Below are 17,822 nucleotides of genomic sequence, written 5' to 3' on the forward strand. Positions count from 1 at the left end.
CAAACCCTCTTTAAATCTGCCCTCATCTTACTTAAAAACAACCCTCCATCATTCAAACCCCACCAGAGAGGACAGCAGCTTATTATTTCTGAGTGATTAAGTCAATAAACAGAGCTCGCACGGTGGGTTGACTGACAGCCATTTGACTAATTTGCAATTATGGAGCTCTTTGACTGTGTACACACTGTAAGTTCGGCTCCAGCGCGCAGATGACCCTGAAAGGGACAGAGGCACCAAAAACCGCCAGGAGACACTGGGACTCGTCACGTGTTGTTTGTCCCTCGCGGAGCCCTGCCTGACTCCTTCGTGAGTTATAATCAGACGGCGAATCACGGGAGCAGCCCACGCTGCCGACGCGCGCCATGCGAGCGCACACCCAGTCCGGCGGTGCCTGGGATTGGGCGGAGGGAGTGGTGGCTGCGGACGGAGTCACAGGATTGGTAGAGTTCAGCGCCAAACTTGTTGACTCATAACTGAGCAGATCCTCTCCATCCTTCACGGCGCGGAGCTGTCCACGGCCAGTGGTGCTGAAACTGCCAGAATCCGACGCGCGGCTGGAACAAATCAGATTTTTTCAAGGTTTATTTTCACTCCTATAATTTTAGAGTTAAATGCGCTCGTACAACACTCCAAGGCGTTTCTGCTAAGCGTCACTTGACGGATATTTACCAGCTGTCACCGCTCCCTGAAAGGGCGCATCAAGCCTTCAACTTCTTCTCTGATAAAGTAGAGGAATCTCCAAAGCACAGCCATGGCTTTCATGGTGAAACACATGGTGGGAGGACAGCTGAAGAACCTGACAGGCGGACTGGGTGAGGAGAAGCCTGAAGGGGAGAAAACAGAAGCGGCGGCGCAGGGGATGACTCAAGAGGAATTCGAACAGTATCAGCAACAGTTAGAGGAAGAAAAGTAAGGCAATGATTGAAAGTTGTGAGTGCAAAGTTTAAAAAAAGAAAAGCTTGCTTTGGTTGTTTGGAGTACAATGGAGGCATGGCGTGTTTGAGGAGCGTGTTTTCGTGTGTAAATAGCAGAGCGCTCCTAGTGCACCGCGCGTTATTTTACGCATCAGTGCAACAACACGAGCGCTCCTCACACAGCTGCTCCTCTCGCCCAGGGAGCTGTGTGTCTCTCAGATTCAGAAAACTGTGCTGCTCTGATTTTAATTTGGCATTCCTGGAATCGGCCTTCCATTGACATGTGTGCGGGGTTCATGCCCCAGTTGAACATGTGCCTATTGCTGTGCGTGCGACTGGGTAATGAGCAAGAGTGTGTGCCAAGTAGAGACGGAAAATTCAAACCACCAATTTGTGTGATCTAATTGAATAAACAGCCAAACTAAAGCAGTGACATTCCCTGTGATATAATTTAAAATCTGTTAACTGGGCGTACCTCTCTTGGACTTTGAGCATACATCAGTTACATCCTAAGGATGCTTTAAAATTTGCGTTAAAAATGGAGGATGGCCTAAAAAGTTTGATTTAGGGATTCACATATTGCTTAATCTCAGTGAAATGTCTAATAATGTTATTTTAGTTGAATTTTTTCAAGGAGTAACAGCTGATATGTGTTTTTATTCATTTTCTTCCACTGGCCTCTATGAGTGAACTATTTGCTGCCTCTGGTCTCCTTCACTGATCTCTCCAAATGCCCATTTTTGCTCATTTACATATGTATGATAGTGTTTATCTCCCCGAGCCACTAGAGGACAATACAAGGTAACAGCAAGGTCAATTTGCAAACCAGAGTTCACCCAGAAGACAGAAACTCACTACTGATTAGAGTGAGGATCCCCTCAGAGCACAGCTCCACATCCATCATCAGACATTCTCTGTCCCGCTCACACAGTGAGTTTTTATAGATCTGGAACATGCACGTACACACAGAGATCTGAGTTTTTTTCCTGCCATGGCTCGGTCTTTGACGAGCATGTTGATGACACAGTGACATGTGCAGACACTTTAAGAGTGAGTGGGAAGTGGAGCTCTAAATCAGGCAGTTTTGTCACTCTTCTCTGAGCTTTACAGGAGGCATGTTCAGATGCTCAACACCCTGCTTGCCTTCATAATGTGACCTTCACTGGAAGTGAGTTATTAGTCAGAGGTGCTAAACACGAGCATAGATCACCGGTAAGGCCTTACAGCTCACATTAAAGCAGAATAAGGTTGGAGCGGGGGCTGGGATTCTCTCCCTGACATGTCACATGTAGACATTTTATCACCCTCAGCACCCAGGCCACAGTGACAACCCTGGTCATCCGATGCCCTTGAGAGGGGAAGACACACAGCTCTCCTCATTGGCTGCAAGTGAGCGCGGCACGGGCCTGTGTGCCATTTGGTGTCTGGTCGGCTCATGTTAATTCAAAGTGAGCCCAGGCTTGCACGGACAGCCCCCCCTGAATGCAGCATCTCCAGATAAAACGACCTTCCTCTGACACATTGGGTGCAAACACTTTGTAAAAGACGCCGATGGTCGTCCAGTGTCCCTCTGACTTTAGATTACTCTGACGATCTGATCCTTCCAGGCTCACAGCGCAAACTCTGCCACTGTAGCTCTGGAGAACATCCTCCATGGTGGTTATTTGATTTTAAGTATCAACTATATATCACTGACTCCATTCATTATGGCCTCCAGTGTGTTAGGCATTAGATTATGCTGTTGACTCATTATGTTGGAGGCATTTCAGCAAATTTAGCAATTTACGAGAGGCAATTCAGAAGTAGACAGAAGCTATAAATAATCCAGAGATGTTGAGTGGAAGAAGCAGTGCCAGCAGCCTGATGCCTGCCCTCTGCTGGAGGCTTCATACCGGAGGCTGACAAGAGCTTCAAGAGACAACAAGCTAAAAAAAAAACAGAAGAAAAGAAAGGAAATCTCCCAAGATAGAAAGGTGAAATTTTAGGAAATGCCTCATTGTTTGATGTGCTTCAGGGAAAATACGAAGCCTGGAGTGTCTTAAATGTCTCTAAGATGTTTTGTCTTGGGTTTAATCCTGTGAAGATGCTGCTTTTAGGAACATTTCCAGCCTCAAAGAGGAAATCAACCCAGAATCCAGATACTTGAGTGCAGTTACAGAAGCGAACTGTAATGCTGCCCTGCTGAATGGAGTTAAAATAGGATCTGTTGGATGGGCTGACAGATGTGACAGCTGGAGCGTTGTAGTGATTGCAGTTAGTAGGTTACCTCTTGTATCCCAGGAGAATTATCTTCCCTCAGTGGAGCACAGGACTGGCAGGAAGCTGCATATGGAGCTGTTCAGCACAAGCAGGGCATCTCTTCCTGCTTCATTTCCCCCTTCAGCATCGCTTCTGCTGCTGCTCCGCCTTCTGCTGGCTCCACACTCTGCTGTCAGCACAAAGAGAAGGCTCCAACACGTCCAAGGCTCAGAGAAACATCCAACTCATATCAAATAACAGTTTTCTTAACGATGAGATAAAATGTGGCAGGATTTTAGTAGATGGGGTCAGTTCTTTCTAAAATTCATTAGCTGTGGTGTTGGCATTGCTTCAAAGAGACCTGATGCTTCTTTGTTTGGTGTTGCTCAAACTCAGCTGATCTAAATTTGTACATTCAGTGGAGCTGAACAAACTTTTCTCCCTTTCTCGTAGACAGGAACGAGAAGCCAGTTTTGCCCAGAAGAAGGCTGAGAGGGCCACAGTCAGAAGTCACTTCCGGGATAAGTACAGACTACCAAAGGTAATCTAATCTGGCTCTGCTTTACGAGAAAGAACAAGAACACGGCGTATGTGAAGCCGCCGTGCTCACAGCTGACAATCTTTCTATAAAGCGTGGTCAGATTTAAACTCTGGTTCTGAGTTTGTTGTCCTCTCTCCTGTCCTGTTGGGTGTGTCTGCACGCATGCTTGCATCAGAATGAGCTGGACGAGACCCAGATCCAGCAGGCCGGGGACGACGTGGTGTTGCCCACAGAGCTGGCCAAGATGATCGCCGAGGACAACCAGGAGGAGACGCACAAGCAGTCAGTGCTGGGCCAGCTGTCCAACATCCAGAACCTCGACGTGGACCAGCTGAAAGACAAAGCTCAGGCCACACTGGAAGACCTCAAAAAGCAGACGGAGAACTGCAGCCTCATGTGATCTGCCAGAAGATTAGAGTTTTACTTGTACAAATATTTTTGAAAGGCAGAGCTGCTCTGGGGGTAAATGTATTCTCATTGCTGGGGTGGAATGTCAGCTGGCAGAGCCGCATAATTACAGTTTTCATAGCTGTGCAAAGTTAGACACAGGCCCTGCACAGAACAGAGTCAAAGATGGGAACGCCGACAATGAAATCCAGGGAATCTTACAAAGCTCTCCAGCAAACCTTCAGATATTCTAGAAATCATGAATGTCATTCATATTTTTCACTGAAACATTCCGAAAAAGCGTGAATCTTTGGCTCCTCCCACTGAGATTAAAGCAATGAGATTATTTCTGCCTTCAGAGCAACTCCTCCGCTAAGAAAATCGCCTATATCTCTTTCACCCTTCTCCTTCTCTGTACCTCACGTGACCAGTGATAACACAATGTTTCTGCAGCAGAGGTCTCAGGTGTGTGTATGAGTGTGTGAAAGTGTGCTTCCAAACACACAGCAGATGATTTCGCTCATAAACAAATGCACATCGTCACTGAGATCAGCTGTTTGGTTGGAATCAAAACACTCACACACTCACACACACACACACGCGACTGTGACCACTGGCTCATGCAGTGAGGCCACTCTTGTATGATGTAGAATCTGGGATATTTATATTTACACAATAATTTCAGGAGATTACAAAGTCAAAGAGCTGGATTTTGATTTTGAGGGTGTTTAAAATTCCAGGTATGAAAGCACAAAATACTAAAGATGTGCAAAAAACATTTTGAGGCAGATTTTTGTCAGAAGTAGCTTACCGATGTTGACCACCTGGTGCCCTGATGAACACTCCTATGTGCTGCATTAGTCCTAGTTTTATCTTTTCTTATACATATCAGTATAAAAGCTGTTTTTCTTTAGCTTGTTTCCATACTTCTGTGTGCCTTGTTTTATTTCTCTGGATCTCAAACATTTGTAAGCTACTTTTCTACAAAGATTTTCCTTTGGAGTAGTTTGTTTTGGCAAAAGAATTATTATTTTTACTTTCACTAAAAGCAACAAACGAGGTGTAAGAGAGCAGTAAATATGCTTTAACTTTGGAAAGGATGGATTTACCACATGTTGTTTGTTTTGGAAGCTATAAGTAGACATATATCAGTGCATTTTCTTAATCCGTATCCCTGGGTTAAGTTTAGTTGTTTCCTTAAGATCTGGACTCATCGTCAGGTGATCGTAAGTCTTAGAGTTTCAAAAGCACAAATTAAACACACTGCAAAACCTCATCAGTAGGGATGGGGGAGTACTGGTATCGGTATCGGGTATCAGGCCGATACCAGCCTTATTTCAAAGTATCGGTACCATAGACTGTATATAGAGTGGACAGTGTGGTTCCGCCATTTATCATTGCACTGTTTTGAAGCCAAAATACCCCCGTTACAGGTGCAGCCATTGGAAGCAATTGCATCCAGAGTCTGCGCAGTAGAGACTGTGAGGGATTCTGGGAGAATCTTAGTGGATCTGGGTGACAAAAATAACTATTTTTTTTTTCTTTTCACTTCTTTGCTCTACCTCCCGACATGTTTTACAATCCCCGGAAAAAATACAGAAGAACGGCAGCTGTCAATCATTGTGAAATGCTACGTAAAGCCTCACTGTTAACGTCGTATAACTAATGAAAACGAAACTATTCAGAAAAAAGAAGACTTGAATACAAGGTAGCCAAATAATATCTTCAAATCACCACAACAATTAGACGTGAGAAACATTTCTACAAGGTGTATTAATTTTTTAGAGTTTGACCACAGCCCATCTGGAATGACTGGAGATTCTAATTTTTTTGACCTATACTGCAGCCAGCCACCAGGGGGAGCATTTTTTGTGGAGACCTCACTTCGAGCTGAGCAAGCAGACGTCCATTTTTTTTACAGTCTATGATTGGTACTCGTGAAGGTTGCCGATACCAGCAACCAGTACTCAAGGCAAAAAAAAGAATCATACGTCAAGAAGTCCTCCTCCCCAGTAGTTGGCGCCACAGTGCTGTGGTTTGGCACTATGGCAAATGTGTTTCAGCTCCTATTCACAGTTAAACTGTTTTATTTTGCACTTCAGTTTATCTAGAGAAACTCTAAAACAATTAAAACTTTGACAGTTGTTAGTTTTATTTTGCACTTTTGTTAACTTATTGAAAGCAAATCACAAACTTAGAGAGAGTTGTTGTGTTGTCTTTTTTCCAAAATGATCTGTCACTTTTAATTGAAATTTTATGTTTTAAAATAAAGTGGTATCAGTGAGTACTCATGAGAAAGTACTCGTACTGGTATCGGTCTGAAAAAAGTGGCATTGAACATCCCTACTCATCAGTGTGGGCAAGTCCTGTCACAGTGACCAGTCTGTTGTTTTGCCTCCTAGATCACCACAAATGTATCTGTTACTATAGGAAAACCAGCTTGATTATCCAGGGGTTATGAGAAAATAGGCAAAAGTTTTATGAAAATAACCAAAAACCACTTGTCATAATGTGTTGATGCATGTCTGCTTAGAGCTTCCACAGTTAAGTGTGTGCAATAACTCAGCTCCAAACTTTAAACTAGGAGCAAATCTGTGGCTTAAGCTGCGTCCAGATGTTAAAAGACAGAAACAACCGTAGAAGCTGCTCACCTGAGAGATGCGCGAATGCTTCAGAAGTTGTATGCCAAAGCCTTCGATGAAAATCTTAAACCTACATAAAGGAAAAGGCACAAATCTGTTAGAGTCTGAGTATAAGTCCACATTATCTTGTATAGGATGTAAATGTATCTGCTGTTGGCCTGTACTGTGAACAGCAGCTCATCTGTTTCATAAACTCGTCCTGAAGTGTCGTCCACCGTCATATGACCTCTGACCTTCTCTTCATCTCATTCATCCCTGCGTCTCAGTGGTGCTGTGTCGTGCTGGTGGAGTCGTGTTGCTTAGCTGGTGTGATATTTCTAGTGGTGTCTGTAAAAAAAAAAAGTAATAATAATAATAACAACCTTATTCTGGGCGTGCTGGTTGTGGGGTGACGCAGCACACAGCCGCTGTGGGCTGACTGTCTGTTCTGTCCATGTTGTTCTCAAGCCAAGCACAGGAGGAGGAATCAGAGGGGATGTTGTTGATGTTGTGTTGAATCCATATCCGCTACTTTTTGCTGGTGTTTGATTTTCAGTAGCCGTGTTGCTGAAAGTGATGTCAGCTTTCATCTCATACCCGTCCCCCTCTCTGATTCACGTTATGGTCTACTGCCAAAAAGCCATGGGTTTGTAAAGTCTTAATTTTACACAAGCACATTTGGTTTGAGAGGAGATGTGGGAACAGAGGTTGTGTTTTCTATAAGCTAAGTGGAAATGTCTTTGTTTTGTGTGCCACACTACTGCTGAATGAATACTGAAGCAACAGCTAAATATGTTCAGTGCAGTGGTGATCGTCATGTGATAGATAAACTGTATCGTTATTACATTTCAATAATATAACGCAGAGGAAAAGTTGCAATAAGTCCTTTTATATTAGAGGTCAGCTGATCTGAGAGTGAAGTGGGTGGAATAGAAGCCATACTGTAACCTGTTTGCCATGTATGAGTGTATACAATTCCAAATAATAACTCAATAACTCAGTAATAATTATTCTAATAACATCGTTCATAAAAAATGTATCTTCTTGTGTCGTCACCCTGTTGGACTTATTTTTCAGGATATGGCTGCCATGACACGCAGTCACTCCAAGTTCTTTGGATGTTTTGTTTTTTGGTCTCAAAGTCTTAAAATGATTCTGTCTCTGAAAGTATTTCAGTGGTTTTTCAGTTGTTATTGAAATAAACTGATTTTTAGAAAACTGAATTCCTTTTCTGTGATGTGGGGTTTGTTTACTGTGCTGATGATTGAGAGTGTGGTGATTATTCTGCTGTCTAACATGTGCTGCATCCACAACACCAGGGGGAGACAAAAACACACTCAGCAGCAGAAGCATTGAAGACTGCAGACTAACCGTACTTCAAAGCTTTTTTCCTGTACTTGTATTTTTTGGGTAACTTTTAAAACCCATACTTGAGGGAAGTATTTTACTTTACTACATTTTACATTTCACCAGTTTCAAAAAGGTAAGCTGTCCACCAGCAGTTCACCTGCAGATGATTGGCTGATACTTATGGAGCAATGATCAGGTAGCCCAATGTAAAATAGGAGAACACGCTGTTCAAGCTGAAGTCACAACAAATACTGTCACAGGTTGGTACTTCAGGATCAGCTCTATGTTCCTACATTTCGAGGACATTTTAAAAGTTAGGTCTTGTTCGCCTAAAATTCCCTGTAATATAAGCCAGGGGTGCCCAAATTCTTTTCAGTGAAGGGCCAAAAACTAATCAGGGTGGAGGGTCACGGGCCAAAACTAAACAATCTTGTTGCAGTGCATGATATTAAATGTGCCCATAGCATAACTGTGCAAACTGATACTCATATGAGTAATTTTGAAAATTAAAACACTTTTTTTACAGCATTAAATTACTGAACATCCATACGGCACAAATACTTGGCCTGTATCTTCAAAGACATATAGTGCAATATAAAAACACAGGACACAGCGTGCTCCTATGAAACCAAAACAGTGCATTTTCCATCCTTTTAGATAAGGAATAAGAACAAAACTGGACACCTGCTTTAATTTCCTTCCCCTATAAATGACTACTGTATTTACATTAATTTAAAAAGATCATACTCTTTCAAAACAGTGACTTTCTGCCTACACATTAGGCATACTGCTGTGGAATCAATTTCTGTAAAAAAAAAAAAAAAAAGTACTCATGTTCCCAACTGTTTTAAAACTTTCTCTTGTCAGAGTGCCACTGTCTCATATGCTCTATCCCAGCAATGACCCTGCATCTTCTCACTCTCTGGTCATGGACCAATGGGACTAGCGCCACTCTACTCCAAATGTAACACAGTGTTAATTTGTGGTCAGGAGAGGAAGTGCAACAATTAATAAATAATGAGTGAGAAATTCAGGCTGCTGGGGGTGTGAAAATAATAATGATAATTAAAAGTGTATACATAAAATAAAAATTTTGACATGGGCAGTGGGCCAAAAAACAAAAATCCCTGGTGGGCCAACTTTGGCTCGCTGGCCCCAAATTACACAGCTCTAATATAAGCCATATCATCCCACAGGAAACACTTAATTTGTATTTTGATAAAAAGCAACATAAATTGTCACAACTGCAATAATTACAAGAAAAAATAGGCTTATGGAAAAGGGTTTCAGCTGAAGCAGACCTTATAGATGCTGAACCATTGATTTGATTTGATTTTGTTATGTAAGATGAACAAAAACAGGTTTTTGATCCAAAAAAAAAAGAAAAGAAAAAAAAAGATCTTGGAAAAGTGGAAATACAGGGGAGTGTGAACAAAGGCCAAATTGGTCCTTCAGGTCAGTAACTGCTCAGATAAACACAGATTTGATAAAGCTGACGCCTCTTTCCAACCACAGTCAGCCCAAATGTTAGCCACAACCTGATTCTGATCAGAACAAGCTGTCCTGCAATCTGGACACTTCACAGTGAAAGCTTTGAACTCACAGCAGGCTGTGACTTGATGTAGGGAGCGTCTACAAAGGTCAAAATAAAACATATAGGAAACTCAAATATTCACAAACTTAAACCTAAATTTGTGTTGTTGTCACATTAATGCTCTGCCGCTGGTTAGACGTTAGCGTAGCTGAACTTGTACTAGATAGGAATATTTCCACCCCTCCATGTTTGCTAAACATGATTCTTTAGATAAGCAGCGTACATCAGGTGAGAAAGACTTCAGTTGATGATAAAACTATACAGGGTAACTCAGGATAGGATGGAGTATGATAGTAAAGGTGTGGGTTTAACATATCGTAGACTGTGATACAAAATAACATGGCAGTCTCAGCACAGCAGACGACATTTAACTGATAAATTCTAATTAACCCACAACAATACATCGGAATAATAATGTATAAAAGCCTCTAAAAGGTAAAGTGCAGAATTGTTGTCATGTGTGAACAGAGAGTTGTATGATGGAGTGTGATGATAAACTGCTGTATTAGTGTTCGGCTCCATCCTCAGGATTATACCTGAGCGCAGTGCTTCATTATGTTTTTGTTTCTGATGTTCTGCAGCTGAACATCTGTAAAATCAAAAGGCAGTGTAAAGTTGCACAATTCAATCGATACCATGAGACAAAAGGACATTTATTCAGCTTTTTACTGCTGCTAAGGAGGTTATGTTTTGGGGGGAGTTTGTTTGTTTGTTTGTTTGTTTGTCTGTGAACAACACAACTCAAAAAGTGAAGAACAGATCTCAACAAAATTTTCAGGAAATCTTCAAAATGGGAAAAGGAAGAAGTGATTAAATTTTGGAGGTGATCTGGATCACCGTCTGGATCCAGGATTTTTTTAAAGGATTCTCTATCGTTGTGAGACAGGGTCGTTTTCAACATATGTGTATATAACTCCACCATAAATGGTCGAATTGCTTTGCAAAGCAGTACAAGACAAGGTCACCATCATTTCTGACAGATGTAAAAGTATGATCCAGATCCTGGCAATATTCTGGATACTAAGATCCAGAATATGAAATATGTACTGGGTCATCATAATTTTCAACACTGTCAGGTAACAAATTATCGTACAAACCTGCAACTAACACCAAATTGTAGCAGACAGTCTGCTGAAAGGGAGTATAACATTAAAGTAGGACTAAAGTGTTACGTGACAATCACACTATGCTTGGTGAAGGTCTGCGCTCTCTGAGTGTTTTTCTAGTTTGTGCTGTGCTAATGGCTGTAAGGCAACCTAACCATCATGTTTTGTCCTGCAACACTGCATTAACTCTCAAAACCAGGGCCCACTTTTTAGTACAGCTCACACACAACCATTAGATTGTTGATTCATTTGTGAAATTGTCATTTGCTCTGAGCATCCAGTGCAAATCAGTTCTGTCTACGTGGATACATCAATGTTTTTCATTAACTATGGTTTGCTGTGATAATGAGTCCATCTTTGTTGCTTTCTTTGCTGTTTCTTTGTTATACTGAGGTAACACCACTGTATTTCTCACTGTGAATTTACACAGTGATTTACTGAGTTGTAGAAGAGGAAACCTGCTTTCCTGAGAAAATAAGATCTGAGGTCTTGGGGGAACAAATGTATAAACCTGCTTCAGGCTTCAGGATGTACCTAAGTGGTCTTTTTTTATACTATACTACTATACTTTTATACATGCCTATACTTCAGTACAAAAAGCAGTGCATTATTTTCAGAAATGGCAAGTAACCAAGTACAAATACTTTGTTACTGTACTTAAGTAGATTTTTCAGGTACTTTGTACTTTTAGAAGTATTTATTTCTCTGACAACTTTTTACTTTTACTCAATTATATTTTCAACATAGCGCGCACGTGTGTTTGTATCCCCCTCTCTCTGCCCTCCCATTATTCTCTCTCCTGCTCTCTCTCTAACCCCAACACAGTCCAGACAGATGTCTGTCTAAAATGAGTCTGGTTCTGTCCGAGGTTTCTGCCTGTTAAAGGGAAGTTTTTCCTTGCCATTGTAACTTGCTAAATGCTGCAAAGTCCTGTACTCATGGTGGATTAAAATAAGATAAGACTCCTTATCTTGTCTTGATGTTGGGTTTCTGCTAATAAAATTTTATTAACATTTACGGGTCTAGACCTGTAAAAGTTTTTGTAAAGTGTCTTGAAATAACATTTGTTGTGATTTGGCGCTATACAAATAAAGATTGATTGATAAAGATTGATTGAAGTATTGACGTTCAAGAACAGTCCACCAAGTACATTAGGACACTAGGCAGGTAGTGTTTGTTCAAACAGTTACATTGCTAAAGTAGATTCCATATAAATTTTTCTGTGTTTACAGTCAGTGAATTGTGCAATAGGAATACTTCTTACTTTTAAAAGTACTTTTGAGTACATTTCAGAGCCTGCACTGTTTACTTTTACTCGAGTAGATATTTGGATCAGAACTGTTTACTTTTACTCAAGCCATTTTTTTTCACATGGGTATTTTACTTCTACTCACGTAAGGAATCCGGGTACTTTGGTCATCTCTGACTATTCTGAAGTGAAATCCTTGTTCTGTGATACATAATGTAAATTATTGAAAGTAAAAGTTAGACTTCATACATGGTTTTTCTTTTCCCCCGCCTCTCCTCCATACAGTCTCAGTTTATTCACACCTAAGGGTGTGTTATACTGACTCTGTATTAGTAGCCCTTTATGAGACACTCATTGAAACACTTTGAAATTCAAATTTTAACCCTGGTTTGTAATTGGAGGACATGACGAAACTTTTACTCAGACATTTTTTTTTAAATGCAGATCTTACCAAACACAGTCCCCTGCTCAGTGAAGGACTATGAAGTGGACTGCATTTTTTAACCTGGCAGTTATCTGCCATCCCTGTTGCCCTGAGCAGATCTCAGGTCGGGCACCCATCTGTTTTCACGGAGCTGGTGCTGAAGTGGCACAGCCTCTCAGTGGGTGCAGGAGAAAAAAATCGAGTTATTTACCATTTGAATGCCAGAGAAGCCTGGCCTATTGGTAGTTTTCGAGTGTGGTGTGAAAGGGGATGGCTGTAAAATATATTGATGCCGAACCCCCTCTCCATTGATAGGCCGCAGTGCGTGGACAATCTGCGGCCTGGAAAGACACGGGGCCACTGCATGGCCAATCTGACACAATTGAGGTGAAACGGGCCAGAAAATACTATTCTCTCCCATTCTCCTCCATCAATCGGGGCTTACAAACTGTGCAGAATGAGAGGCAGGACAGGGAGAGGGGGAAAGAGCGACAATTAGCTGGAAGTGAAATCCTCAACGAGGAGGAAGTTATCCCAGAGGTTTCCCTTCACTCTCTCTGGTTAAAAAGATCAGATTTGTTTGAAAACTGAAACTGTGAAGCACAGATATGAGCTTCTTGCAATGGAATGCGTTTTGCAAGCCCCTCTCCCCATGCAAGCCTCCTCCTCTTTCACTGATGTTTTGCTACAAGACAGGAGAGGACCACACAGATCCTGGGTTCTATGCAAGGAGGTTTATAAACATTTTCATCCAGCATATCTCGTCATGTTCTGAGGAGAGGATTTGTGCGCAGAGCTGAGCTGCTGCAGGCATGGAAATGGGTCCCACGGCTGACTCCTCAATGACGACCAATCGGTGGCCAGGATTGTAAATGAGAGAGTGAGAGAGGGGGGAAGGAAAACTTTTCTTTCTTTTTTTCGACAGAAGGAGGGGTGTTGTGGGGAAATGCTCGGCGGACCGTGAAGCATAACAGCAAGAAGAGGGACAAAGACGCACATAACGGGACAGAATGCGACAGATACAAACCTCTGCCAGCTCATAAAACAAGAAAACATGGAAACTCGTGGATGGGTGTGAAAAGTGGGTGAGCTGAGAAGTGGAGTTTTGACTTACAATGGCAAGAAGGATGAGATTAAGCGTACAAACTGAGCTGTGGACGATAACTGTGGTTGGAGAGCGCGTTAACTTTGGATAGCCCTGCGGCGTCTTTCGGGTCCTCTTCAGACCAGCACCGGTGGCATGGAGGTGACTCGGACTGTAATGTGGAGTATATTTCCTAACTTTTGAACGGACATGCTTCCCGGATTCACTCTTGCTGCGATGGTGCTCTTTTCCTGCAGCCACGCGTGGTAATTTCCCTGAGTCAGATCCTGTTGTAAATCTCGTCAGCAGGAGAAGTTCGTGGATGTTTCACAGAGGGACTAAAGGTGTTTTCTTCCACGCAGACGGATAAACGAAATGGGCTTCTCGTGAAGTTAACCGTGGGATTGCATGTGTAAACTCTCCTGATCCTAATGCGCTGGTGGAGAAAGTTCACGTCACCTAACTAGAACTCCATCCAAGCATGAAATGTTGGTGCAGCGCCCTGGCACTTCTCCCCTGGGTGCTGGTGGCCTTGGATGCCCAGTTAATCTGCTGGCAGGCGCTTCTCCGGTGCCACGAAGAGCCCGAGTGCGAGCTTGCATACAGTCAATACTTAGCAGCCTGTGAGGGTAACCTCAGAGGTACGAGGAAGCAGTGCCCAAGCCACTGCATCAACGCGCTCATACGGCTCAACCACACGCGCAGCGGGCCGGAGCTGGAGACCTGCGACTGCGCACAGGACCTGGAGTGCCTGAGCGCCAAGAGAGCCATCGAGCCCTGCCTTCCCCGCAGACACCCGAGCGACGCCGGGGGGATCGGATGCATGGAGGCTCGGCAGCGCTGCGAGGAGGACAGCAGCTGCCACACCTCCCTCACAGCCTACTTGTCATACTGCGGCCAGCTGTTTAACGGCAGGAAGTGCTCCTCCAAGTGCAAAGCCACCATCCAGCAGATGCTTTTCATCCCAAACGGCATGCTGCTCAACCGCTGTGTTTGTGATGGGGTCGAAAGGCCTTTCTGTGAAGTGGTCAAGGAGAACATGAGCAAACTTTGCTCCATAGGAGACCACAGTGTTATTTCAGACCAGCCTGATGTCGATGATGTGTATGAGGATGAAGACTATGATCCGAAAAATGACAGAGAGGAGGTGTTTACAGACCATTCCTCTGCTTCACGGGGGTCAGCCAGCAGCCTGAGCATCCTGTTTCTCCCTTTAGCATGGATACTGTACTGAGGGAAAGGGTTTTACGCTTCAGGCAGGGCAGGATGGAGGATATTCATCCAGAGGAGCTTGGGGTGAAAAGTCAAGCTGGAGTTGATCATGAACTTTGTAAAAGTGCCTTCATCACAGCTTTTGATTGCATGCCCAAGACTCAAACTGGAGTTGCATCCAGATTTAGCAGCAGAGTGTCTGTGTGGGCGTTCCTCAGCTGTATAATTTGCATAGTAATTCATCTTTGTGCACATCTCACTCAGGAAAACCAACTCAGAGCTTCACATGGATGCCTTACACTGCTCTGAGTGACCGGCTCACTTTTTGCAGAGATGAACCAACGCCTGTTTTTTTTTTCATACGACAAAAGAAGAAACACTTCAAGGTGGTCATGAGAGGAAGTGGACTAAGCAGGACTATTTTGTCATCTTGTGTGCCTTTAGCTCGCTCCTGTTTGTTTGCTTTGGTTTCAATGGTACTTGGAGTGTGGCCTTATTAAGACCTTAGGCAAACATTGGACCCATCCAGCCTCTGTTTGCTCTGCTCTCCATTTCAGGGGCCTCAGCATTGTTGCAGCAACCACACTTCAAATATTTGTGGGCACAGTCAAAGGACAGGCGAGGGTGTGGGATCAAGTACTGAAATTAACTGAAGCCCCTCTCCAGCTCTCTTTCTGCAGCCCCTCCCCCATGTCAGATAGTTTTATTGAACTTTTCCTGAGACCCCCTCCTCCTCCTCCTGCTTCTTCTTCTTCCTCTACAGCCAGCCCCCTTTCACGCCTTTAAAACACCCCTGTCTTTATTACAGCTCACACACTCAAGCAACAAGCCAGGAAACGCTGTGTGTTGCTGGTGTGAACAGGTCGACATATGAGGTCTGGGGTTTTTTCTCGGCTCAGGAGGAGCTCACCCAGTCTGACTCAGCTCGGGTTAGGTATGAGGGAATCACTTTTTTAGGAGGGAACAACAACGAGCTGAGCAGAAGTCTTTCCAATGAGCTCATTTGACAATAAAAGTGATATTTTATTTGGTTTGTGCAACCAAACATCAGTTCAAGTTCTAAAAAAAAAAGTCTAATTTGACACTAGTGCAGAATCAGTGCAGTGACAGCGTGCTGACCAGTGAATACAACAGAGCCACAAAACTTTACGACACTGCTGATAGTTTGCAAACAGGAAAAACAGCACATGAACTTGTGAGCAGTAAAGTCGGAACCGTCAAAGTTCTCCTGTCTTAAAACAGGACACAGCTTGAACACATGAGACAGGATTTTTGTTTAGTGTTACTGAAGAAATGAAAAAACATTTGACTGCAAATGAGGGATTAAGTTTTGCTCACAGTATCACTGTTCATCCACAAATGAAATGTACTCCGAAGTCTTTCCTTTCCTCTGATTTCTTTCTTTCATACGCTTCAAGCTGTTTATCAAAAAGGGAGAATACAAACATGTTTCTAGGATCGATCACTTGTCATGAGGATGCTGATTTGTGTCTCCCCACTTGAAATCGTGTCAAACTAATCTGTGTGTTTTGTTCATGAAGTCTTGAAGAATGTTGATAAATGTTAAATTATGAAGCTAGAACATGAAGAATGTGTATATTTTATAAGTCCAGTTTATGCAGTAAAATAAGTCAGTGGTCACAAACCGTCACTTACATGCAGTTTGTCTTAAAAAAAGGAATGTAGCTCAGATTCATAAAGCTGGTTGTGAATTAGACTTTTCAGTTTTTCATCTCATCATTGTTAGACCGTAGCAGTAAACACGTCACTGCAGTGTCACAGCAGGTTGTATTTTATATTAAAATGTTTATGAGCTAAAGATGTGTCAAGATGTGATTTGTCATCAGAGGAAGTGTCCACAATGATCTTTTGGACAGACGGTGTGCTGGAAGAGGTTTTTGCTTCAGTCATGTGTAAGAGGTAGGCACGGTATGGGCAGACTTTTTTTTGACTAGGATCACCCAACATCCATGGGTGACTTTACCAATCATATCCACGGTTTAGGGTATTCACGGTGGCCCAACGGTTAGCGCTGCAGCCTCACAAGAAGGTCACAATTCCCAGCTTGGCTGGTGGGCCTTTCTGTGTGGAGTTTGCATGTTCTCCCCGTGCAAGCGTGGGTTCTCTCTGGGTCCTCCGGCTTCCTCCCACAGTCCAAAAACATGCTCACCAGGTTAATTTATTACACTAAATTGTCCATAGGTGTGAGTGCGTGAGTGAATGGGTGTCTGTCTCTTTGTGTCAGCCCTGTGATTGACTGGTGACTAGTCCAGGGTGTACCCTGCCTCTCGCCCAATGACAGCTGGGATAGGCTCCAGCCAGTCGCCAGCCACCCTGGTCAAGAGAATCGATGGATGGATGGATCTACACGTTACAAAGATGGCATACTGTAAAAGTTCTTAACTTAAAGATGTTATCCAACAGGGCGGCTACATATCAATCTTGTAAAATTGTAACTTTGCTGCTGCTGTCTTGGCCAAGACACTCTTGGAAAAGATATTTTTAATCTCAATGAGTCTTTTTGCTGGTTAAATAAAGGTTTATTAATAATCAAAATTAATCCTTCAATGATTAAAAAAATCTGTTAAAAATCTATAAAATTTTGCCAATTAATATACATTTGAAAGAAATAGAGTATATAAACCTTAGCTTGCAATTTTAAAAGACCTATTCCTACATCATGCACATGTCTCATGAAATCCATGTGAAGTATTCTCCTACAATTTAAAGTACCTGGAAAAAGTGATACATTTAAATCCAGAAAGCTACTTCCAACCCATTTTAAAACAGTCCAAATGCTTTATTTATCAGGAACTGTGTGTTATAAATCAGGTCGCCAATCAAAGTGAAGGTATGTCTATGATCTTTGTATCCGCAATTAAGTTGAATTTTACCACTTGGATTTACAAACATAAGTTTACCAATATGAGGACAGTGGTGTTTAAACAAATTCTTGATCCATGTTTTGAGCCTGGTTTGGTTTGAGTGCAGTGAAACTTACCCTTTGAGATTTTCTTTATATCAGGTTGATGGACCACCTTTTGATAGCACTTGTTTACAGCATCTGAAAAGGATAAAAAGCAGAGTCATTGTGTCATTCAA

General features: G+C 42.6%; 2 protein-coding genes across 2 annotated transcripts; both read left to right on the plus strand.

The window, feature by feature from the left end:
• Window positions 1–309: 309 nt before the first annotated feature.
• On the plus strand, window positions 310–7,881 carry cplx3b (complexin 3b). Its single transcript, XM_074665599.1, has 3 exons — window positions 310–909; window positions 3,606–3,693; window positions 3,869–7,881. The coding sequence occupies exons 1-3, from the start codon at window positions 752–754 to the stop codon at window positions 4,091–4,093; spliced, it is 471 nt and encodes a 156-aa protein (XP_074521700.1). The 5' UTR covers window positions 310–751; the 3' UTR covers window positions 4,094–7,881.
• A 5,484-nt stretch (window positions 7,882–13,365) lies between these two features.
• LOC141787934 (growth arrest-specific protein 1) lies at window positions 13,366–16,528 on the plus strand. Its single transcript, XM_074666684.1, has one exon. The coding sequence runs from the start codon at window positions 13,990–13,992 to the stop codon at window positions 14,740–14,742; it is 753 nt and encodes a 250-aa protein (XP_074522785.1). The 5' UTR covers window positions 13,366–13,989; the 3' UTR covers window positions 14,743–16,528.
• The last annotated feature ends 1,294 nt before the right edge of the window (window positions 16,529–17,822 follow it).

The sequence above is a fragment of the Halichoeres trimaculatus genome, unplaced genomic scaffold (assembly GCF_033239565.1).
Source record: "Halichoeres trimaculatus isolate MK-OKI-2021-1 unplaced genomic scaffold, fHalTri1.1 fHalTri1_scaffold_3, whole genome shotgun sequence".
NCBI classification, from domain to species: domain Eukaryota; kingdom Metazoa; phylum Chordata; class Actinopteri; order Labriformes; family Labridae; genus Halichoeres; species Halichoeres trimaculatus.

Bases quoted from the DNA above. Each gene is read 5' to 3' on its own strand.
- cplx3b (XM_074665599.1), top strand. From the start codon at position 752: ATGGCTTTCATGGTGAAACACATGGTGGGAGGACAGCTGAAGAACCTG. The intron at 910-3,605 runs GTAAGGCAATGA...CCTTTCTCGTAG, and splicing joins CAACAGTTAGAGGAAGAAAA to ACAGGAACGAGAAGCCAGTT. The intron at 3,694-3,868 runs GTAATCTAATCT...TGCTTGCATCAG, and splicing joins ATAAGTACAGACTACCAAAG to AATGAGCTGGACGAGACCCA.
- LOC141787934 (XM_074666684.1), top strand. From the start codon at position 13,990: ATGAAATGTTGGTGCAGCGCCCTGGCACTTCTCCCCTGGGTGCTGGTG.